This window comes from Planococcus citri, chromosome 1, assembly GCF_950023065.1.
Source record: "Planococcus citri chromosome 1, ihPlaCitr1.1, whole genome shotgun sequence".
NCBI classification, from domain to species: Eukaryota; Metazoa; Arthropoda; class Insecta; order Hemiptera; family Pseudococcidae; genus Planococcus; species Planococcus citri.
In genome coordinates, this window is record NC_088677.1 from 78266205 (window position 1) to 78275607 (window position 9403).

Sequence of the window (9403 nt, forward strand, 5' to 3'; positions counted from 1 at the left end):
CTATATAGCGAGAAGTCTAGCGTTTTTGACTTCAGGGCCACTTTTACCATTTTTTTAACTCACTAATTCAATATTTCAGCTAAAAAATTGAAAAAAAATCAATGAAATTCAATTTTTTATTTTTGTGAAAGTGAAAATGGTCATTCCATGTCAATTCGACCAAAAAAGTGCAATTTTGAAAGTCATGTCTTTCGATTTCGCTCAAATTTTTTTTACAATATCTGCCAACCCAGTAAGTTAGAAACCCGCAATCAGTTTGGTGCCAGCCCCCCCAGGGGGTGGGTGGGGGTACTTTCATTATTTTCACATTGTCTCGAGGTACTCAACTTCAGCAGCGCATTCCTCCAAAACTATGATACTTTGATCAAAACTGATTTCACAGTTCGAAAGGGTATTGAATTTTGAACTTTTTAAGCATTTTGAAATTTTCAAAAGTTGAAAGTTGAACTTTCAAATTGAAAGTTCAAATTTAAAAATGGCGCTGTAAGTGGGAGCTACCATTTAAAATTCTGAAAAAATGTCCATAGATGTACTTTTTGATGCTTTTTTGAAATATTCAAGTTTCGAGATGAGATCTCTTGATGGTAGGGGAGCATCCCCACCCCCAATTTGGGGCAAAACTTTCGAGAAAAAATGTGGGGCATGTGATATATCGAATTGTATGTTCTTGGTAAGGTGAACACGAATATGACGTTAGATTTTTGATTGGACCCCATCCACGGCCCCCAGCACCTTCCCAAATGAGGTAAAAGTTCAAAATAGGGTTTTTTCGTGCGACACATCAAATAGTATGTTTTTGGTGACGCTGAACACGAATAATGTTGTCAGATTTTTGGTTGGACTCCATCTACTGCCTCCAACAAATTTTTTGGACTTTTACCAATTGGGGGAGGTTCTGGAAGCCATGGGTGAGATCAATTTGAAAAACTACGACTATATTCGTGTTCAGCGACATCGAAAACATACTGTTTCATGTGTCACACGATTGAAACCATTTTTTTTTTAGGTTACCCCTCTTGGGGAGGTTCTGGAGGCCGTGGATGGGTCAAATCAAAAATCTGATGTCATATTCGTGTTCAGCGTCACCAAAAACATACTATTTGATGTGTCGCATGAAAAACCCCCATTTTGAACTTTTACCCCATTTGGGGAGGTGCTGGGGGGCCGTGGATGGGGTCCAATCAAAAATTTAACGTCATATTCGTGTTCACCGTTACCAAAAACATACAGTTCGATATATCACATGCCCCACATTTTTTTTCGAATGTTTTGCCCCAAATTGGGGGTGGAGATGCTCCCCTTTCATCAAGTGATCCCATCTCAAAACTTGAAGATTTTGAAAAAAATATCAAAAGATACATCTATGGACATTTTTTCAGAATTTTAAATGGTAGCTCCCACTCGCAGCGCCATTTTGAAATTTAAACTTCAATTTGAAAGTTCAACTTTCAACTTTTGAAAATTTCAAAATGCTCAAAAAGTTCAAAATTCAATACCCTTTCGAACTGTGAAATCAGTTTTGATCAAAGTATCATAGTTTTGGAGGAATGCGGTGTTGATGTTGAGTGCCTCGAGACAATGTGAAAATGATGAAAGTACCCCCACCCACCCCCTGAGGAGGCTGGGACCAAACTGACTGTGGGTTTCTTACTTACTGGGTGGGTAGATATTGTAAAAAAAAATTGAGCAAAATCGAAAGACATGACTCAAAAACGTTGGTCGAATGTCGAATTGACATGGAATGACCCATGTGAAACCCATCCACTCGGTTTCATCAATTCGGTAGTAATTTTTGAATGATTTCACTACTTTTTAATTTTCAGTTCTTTTTGTACAGTTTCAAAATTTTAACGAATTGAATCTTCATCAGTATTGTATTTTTTACATGGCTTGGGGTTGGGGTTTTAAAAATTGATGAAAATCTAGCGGGAAGTCTAGCGATTTTTTCGATTTTGCTATAGGGATTTTTCAATATGGCATTGGCAACACTGGACACCGCACGCACATGGCACGAGCGTCTAGATTCTTACCGCTGGTAGGGCTACTCCGCTGGCAGAGTGGAGTGGAATTTTTTTTTCAGCCTTCATCGTTTTTTTTTAAATCATTAGTCATTAGTCATGTCATTACTGATTACATAGGTACGTTCGTAATGTGTACACGGCTCGGATTTAGTTGGAGTCTTCCGGAGACACGCGACACGTTGAAGTGAATTATGAAAAATACGATTATTCTATTTTTAATTTTCTTTATTTTAAATTTTAATACAAAAAAAATAATAATAAAAAAATAAGGAAATAATATTAGAACCAAGTAACTAGTAACAGTAACAGTAGTAACTAGAAAGTAACCGAAATTAACTCAAGAAAATACGAACTTTCTTAGTTTGGTTACTTACCAGTTGCAGTTCCAGTTACTTCTAGTTTTATTACTTGGTTCTATTTTTTTCCTCATTTTTTTTTTTTTTTTGGTATAAGACTATAAGAGTATAAAAAGTTACCTTTTGTACAAATACCTTGTTCCTATTCCTATTTTCTCAATTTTGGTTACTTACTTACTGTGGTTCTATTTTTATTTTCTCGTTATTTTATTTTTTTTTTTGGTAGGTATTAAAATATAAAAAAATTACCTTTTTTACTACTTCCTCAATTTTTGTTACTTACTAGTTACTACTTAGTTACTTGGTTCTAATTTTATCAGTGATGGCAAAACTTTTTCATTTCAGTTCAAGTTTTTAGTTTTTAGTTACAGTTTTATTTTTTTCAGTTCAAGTTTTCAGTTTTTAGTTTCAGTTTTATTTTTTTCAGTTCAAGTTTTCAGTTTTAAGTTTTAGTTTTACTTTTTTCAGTTCAAGTTTTTAGTTTCAGTTTTCAGTTTTGCTTTTTTCAGTTCAAGTTTTTATTTCAGTTTTCTATTTCAGTTTCAGTTTTCAAAATTTTTCTTAAAGTTCAAAAGGAAATGAAAAAAAAAAATTATTTTCTTTCATGAATTTTTTCATACATTAATCTAATTTGCTACTTGGCAACAAAAACTTCAAATTTCAAATTCAAACATTTCAAACTCAAAAAGTATGAATAAATATGCAGGGCTGTGCAGAGAAAATCCGGGCCTGAGGGGGCCGAAGAAAAGACAAGTTATGCTATACTTGGGAGGAAGATCGCATCGTCCTTTTGCCGACAAAAAATTATTCCTCCAAAACTATGATACTATGATCAAAACTGATTTGACAGTTCGAAAGGGCATTGAATTTTGAACTTTTTAAGTATTTTGAAATTTTCAAAAGTTGAAAGTTGAACTTTGAATTTGAAAGTTCAAATTTCAAAATGGCGCTGTAAGTGGCAGCTATCATTTAAAATTTTGAAAAAATTTCCATAGATGTACATTTTGATACTTTTTCGAAATATTCAAGTTTCGAGATGGCACTCGTTGACGGAGGGGGAGCACCCCCAACCCCAATTTTGGGTGAAACGTTCGAAAGATAATCTGGGGCATGTGATATATCAAATTGTATGTTTTCGGTGACGCTGAACACGAATATGACGTTAGATTTTTGATAGAACCCCATCCACGGCCCCCAGCATCTCCCCAAAGGGGGTAAAAGTTCAAAAAAGTGTTTTGTTCATGCGACACATGGAATAATATGTTTTTGGTGACGCTGAACACGAATATGACGTCAGATTTTTGATTGGGCTTCATCCACGGACCCCCAACAATTTTGTTGGACTTTTACCTATTGGGGGAGGTTCTGGGGGCCATAGGTGAGGTCGATTTAAAAAACTATGGCTATATTCGTGTTCAGCGATATCGAAGACATACTATTTCATGTGTCACACGAATGTTACCATTTTTTTTTGGGTTACCTGCTTTGGGGATGTGCAGGGGGCCGTGGACGGGTCAAATCAAAAATCTGACGTCATATTCGTGTTCAGCGTCACCAAAAACATATTATTCCACGTGTCACACGAACAAAACGCATTTTTGAACTTTCACCCCCTTTGAGGAGGTGCTGTGGGCCGTGGATGGGGTTCTACCAAAAATCTGACGTCATATTCGTGTTCAGCGTCGCCGAAAACATACAATTCGATATATCACATGCCCCAGATTTTCTTTCGAACGTTTCACCCAAAATTGGGGCTGGAGATGCTCCCCCTCCGTCAAGGAGTGCCATCTCGAAACCTAAATATTTCGAAAAAGTATCAAAATGTACATCTATGGAAATTTTTTCAAAATTTTAAATGGTAGCTCCCACTTACAGCGCCATTTTGAAATTTAAATTTTCAAATTGAAAGTTCAACTTTCAACTTTTGAAAATTTCAACATATTTGAAAAGTTCTAAATTCAATGCTTTTTCGAACTGTGAAATCGGTTTTGATCAAAGTATTGAAAATAATAGAAGCCTCTCCATCCGCCCCCTGAGGGGGCTGGGACCAAACTTATTGCGGCTTTCTTACTTACTGGGTGGGTAGATATTGTAAAAAAAATTTGAGCGAAATCGAAGGACATGACCCAAAAACGTTGGTTGAGTTGACATGGAATGACCCAAGTAGCATCTTGAATGGCCCCAGCGAAGCGAGGGCAAAAGTTTTCAGCTTTGGAAAATTTGTGATTTAAAAAGTAGAACGACATCAATCGATTTTAATGGAAAAAAAATAGGTTTTTCTTTTTGTTTTTTTTTATCTCAACATTTTTCAAATTCAATAGGTTTTTCTTGAAATTGTAACTCTGACTTCTGACTTCTGAGAAGAGTATCAAATTGACCCATGCAAAGCGAAGGCAAAAGATTGGATAATTTGTAGTTCAAAAAGTAGAACAATATCAATTTTAATGAGAGAATTCGCCATTCTGTTTTTCTGATTTCAACTTTTTCTAAATTTCATTTTGATCAATGTTTTTTACTTTTTTTTTGGAAAGAAAATATTCAAATTGGCCCGAGCGAAGCGAGGGCAAAAATTTTTGAAAAAAATTAAAATTTTGAGAATAGATTGATGATTTTGTCGACAAAATTCAGTGAATGGCAAAACTTTTACATTTCAGTTCAAGTTTTTAGTTTTTAGTTTCAGTTTCATTTTTTTCAGTTCAAGTTTTCAGTTTTTAGTTTCAGTTTTATTTTTTTCAGTTCAAGTTTTCAGTTTTCAGTTTAAGTTTTTCTCATTTCAGTTCTAGTTTCAGTTTTAGTTTCAGTTTCTCCATTTCAGTTCAAGTTTTTAACCAGTTTCAGTTTTAGTTTCAGTTTCAGTTTTCCATCACTGAATTTTATTTCCTTATTTTTTTATTATTATTATTTTTTTGTATTAAAATGAAGAAAATTTAGAAAATTACCTTTTTTACTACTTTCTTAATTTTCGTTACGTAGTTTACTAGTTGCTTGGATCTAATTTTATCTCCTTATTTTTTTATTAGGTATTATCAAATTATTTTTTTGTATTGAAATTTTGAAATAAAGAAAATTAAAAATAAATCAATGGTATTTTTCATAATTCACTTCAATAACAGGAGGTATAGAAGCAATGCAAGAACCAAAAAATGACGTGTCTCCGGAGAAATCCGACTCCATCCGAGCCGTGTACACATTACAAAACGTACTATGTAATGTAATGTAATGATGAAATACCGACGAAGTTCGAAAAAAAAATTCCACTCCACCCTGCCAGCGGTAAGAATCTAGACGCTCGTGCACATGGCACATGATCATTGATAAGGATAAGGATGATATCATGATATGATTATATCTTTTCGTTTCATGCTTAGTTCCGTAAAATTTTTTCGTATATTCAACTCAAATTTGATATTAATTACTCAAATCACGTGAACAATCCGGAGTAAGTTGTTGTTGATTCTTCAAGCAGTGTTTAACATTCAACAGGTGGTTTTTCTAGTTCATTCTGAATGCTGAAAGAAGTTCACTGTATCACTTTCATTAAATCGACTCATCATTCTGATGAAAGGTAATAAATAGCAGAATTGATATTACTACCGTAGATACTACAACTTTCCTTTTAAAAAAAAAAACGTTCATATAAACGTGTACTCCTTACTCAAGTTATTCCAAATTAATTCTATGATAACATTTTTGGATTCTAGATTTTCGTTCGAATCGAATCTTTGTTCAAGACATCGAGCTGACCTGAGCTGATAAAATGACTAATTCTTCATCCGCAGTATACGATCTGAGCTATCCGAGCCCCATCACACTGAAAGAAATCTCATCCATCGTAGTAGCGGTGGAATTATGGCGTACGGAAATCAACGCATACCTCGAAAGTAACGATTCGGACAAATATTATTTAACCGGACACATTCAGCTGAAAAATCTAATCCCTGATATTCCATCGACGATTTACAATCGACTGCCTCACTATATCGTCACGTTTAGAAAATCGATTAAGAAATGGCTACGGTATCATTGTTTCATCTCGCCGGATAGCAACAATGGCAGGTGTTTTAATAACATATTACGACGTTTCCACGATTTCGCATGGGACTGGAATGGTACTATTAATTACGTTCGTACAGCCAGAAGGATGCTGCAGTGTGATCGATTCTCTGACGAGGAGAAATTCAGGATCGCTTGTTTGTATTATTTCGAAGAAGATATCAAACGGATTTGGCCTTCTGTCAGTACGAAGATGCTTTCGAATGAAATCTCTGTTCGTGTATGTCCACAATTGTTCTACTGGTCAAACAAACTACGCAGTAATTCATCTATTGATGGAATATTCAATTACGACTCATTGGATAACCAGTCATCTCTGGAGTATTTTTGGAATCGGTTACCTTCAGAAAAGCGGTCGCGAACGGCTGTCGTTATGTACGAGAAACGCGTCGAATTATTCGCTAGGTTCGTTTTACTACAAGTGAGCGAACACCAACTAGAAGAGTTTCTCGCTGAACGTGCTTCTGGTTTGATATTCAGACTTTTAACGTGTGATTTAGGACGATGCAGCGTTCTTCCTACTTGGACGTATATTAGAAACAAGATCAGCGGAGATCAATTCCACAAACTAATTATAAAGCTGCTGTATAAAGAGGTTAAGGATGACCTCGTCGAAGAGTCGTTGAAACTTTGTCGTGAGATATGGTACGGTGCTCCTCGACATATGAAACAACTAGTATTTGACGATTTGTTGCTGAAAGTGCCACCGTTTCTCAGATTGAGTTTGCAAATCGAGCGATCGACACCGAAACGAATGAAATTTCTGATCACGGTAATACACGATGCTACTTTCGAAGAAAGAAACGCATTTTGGCACAAGCATTGGCGTGCTTTGATCCGTGTCCCTGTAATCGAAGATTTACGCGAAATGATGAAGTTGTGCTTTCGTAACGAACGCGAAATACGTTTATTTAAAAACGACACGATGTGCAAGTACGAAAATATCGATTATTATCTCTTCACGTCGTCCCTGAAAAAAGGTCGTATCGATAAATTGAACGAGTATTTGGATTTTTGCTGCCCCAACGAGCAACGAAGAAGGCGGCTGAAACAGCGATTATTACGTGCAAGTCTTACTTCGACCGCCAGCTTTCAGATTCTGTTCTGTTATGAATTCAAACAGCTGAACGAGTTCATCAATGACGCTTTTGAAAGGAACGATGTTCGCGTTGAATTTAAAAATCAATTCGTTTCAGCTTTGACTACCGAACGGCTTTTATTCGATTTTATTCGTCGAGGTGATTTCGCTCTTCTCATGGAATTCGTTGATAGTTTTGTTTCGGAGAAACCGGTCATCGAGCCGTTGAAAAGCCGTATATTTGATTTTTTCAGAGAGCAGCTGACGAATGATGCGTTTTGTTCTGTTCAGCTCTATAATATCGATAATTTACGAAGATTTTTGATCTGGTTGTTGGGTAACGAAGACGAAGTTACCATGTTTTTCTTAACCTCGTGCAGTTGAAGCTGAAAAAGAAACGTTATCTAGAGGGGATGGCGAAAAACCTAATAATTTTCCCGAGAAGCTCTATTATTTTCTGATGTGGTATTTTAACCGAAAATTAAAGATGAAGGAATCGTCAGTTTTAAATGACGATTTTCCGATGAATTAAAGTTGTTCGTTCTTCGTTCGTAAAATTGTGTGATTCTTGAAATTGAAACCGGTGTATACATGTAGGTATTTTTATTTTTTTTTTTGTAGGTAGAGGTACCTACCTAATTCTCGTTCAATTTACTTATGTTTTTGTTAATTCCATACAATAAGATCTTTTTTGAAATAGGATTGTGACATTTTTCAATTTTTACGAATTCGTTGTATCTACCTATTGTTATCTACCTGCTTGCAGGGGAGTATCTCAACTAATTGAAAATACTTTTTTAGCGTTACCCAAGAAATGAAAAAAAAAAATTCAAAAGTCCCAATTTTTTTCTAAGAATTTACCTAAAGTGTCGCATGGTTCCCATAAATTGCGAAAAAAACTTGCCTTTTCACTGAAATTTTCAAATTACTCTCGCTTTTTTGCCAACATAAGGTATTTAAAAAGAGTAGTTTTTTATTATGTATAAAATTGCATAGATCTCCCTTTTTCGACGAAAACTGCAAAAAAATATCACTTTTTACCTGCAATTTTCAAAACGTTGATTTTAGCTAAAAATTGAAAAAAATCGCGTTTTTCATCACATTGTTTCAAAATTTCGCTATTTTGCCTAAAATTGCCAATACGAGTAAGTTGCCATAATTATTTTTACAGCACTTGCCCACACTGCCCACAGTGATGGCAAAACTTACATTTCAGTCTCCGTTTTCGGTTTTTTAGTTTCAGTTTGAGTTTTTAGCCGGTTTCAATTTTAGTTCCACTTATTTTCCCATCAAATTTGTACTGCCTGGGTATTTAGGAAATTCTGGCACGAATAAAAATAAACTAGGTTAGTCTCAACGTCAGTTTAGCTTTTTTCAAAGACTTACAAATAGCACAGCTCTTTATCCAAGAAACCCTTGATAAAATTCAAGAATGGGCAGATTCAAATGGTCTCTCATTCTCACAGTCTAAAACCCATTGCATTCTTTTTTCTAGAAAAAACAAAATTGAACTTCCTTCCCTAACCCTCAAAGGTAAAAAACTAGAATTCAAATCAAATACAAAATTCCTTGGATTGATTTTCGATTGCAAGCTCAAATGGACACCTCACTTTTTATCCATTAAACAGAACTTAATGAAAACCCTAAATCTATTGAAAGTGATTAAAAATCCAAAATACAACCCTTCAAGATCCCTTTTACTTCAGTTATATAGATCTCTAATTAGAAGCAAAATAGAATATGGCTGTCCAGCCTATATCAGTGCATCAGATAAAAACCTATCAATCCTGAAAGTAATACAAAATGCTGCCTTACGCCTATGTATTGGAGCATTACCATCCTCTCCTATAGACAGCATCTACTGTGAGGCTAGTGAACCCCCTCCAAACTTCAGG

General features: G+C 35.2%; 1 protein-coding gene across 1 annotated transcript; it reads left to right on the forward strand.

Annotated features, from left to right (window-relative positions):
- Positions 1–5671: 5671 nt before the first annotated feature.
- LOC135834012 (uncharacterized) lies at positions 5672–8210 on the forward strand. Its single transcript, XM_065347854.1, has 2 exons — positions 5672–5942; positions 6079–8210. Exon 2 carries the CDS (start codon positions 6135–6137, stop codon positions 7890–7892), a length of 1758 nt encoding a protein of 585 aa, XP_065203926.1. The 5' UTR covers positions 5672–5942; positions 6079–6134; the 3' UTR covers positions 7893–8210.
- Positions 8211–9403: the final 1193 nt, after the last annotated feature.

Bases quoted from the DNA above. Each gene is read 5' to 3' on its own strand.
- LOC135834012 (XM_065347854.1), top strand. From the start codon at position 6,135: ATGACTAATTCTTCATCCGCAGTATACGATCTGAGCTATCCGAGCCCC.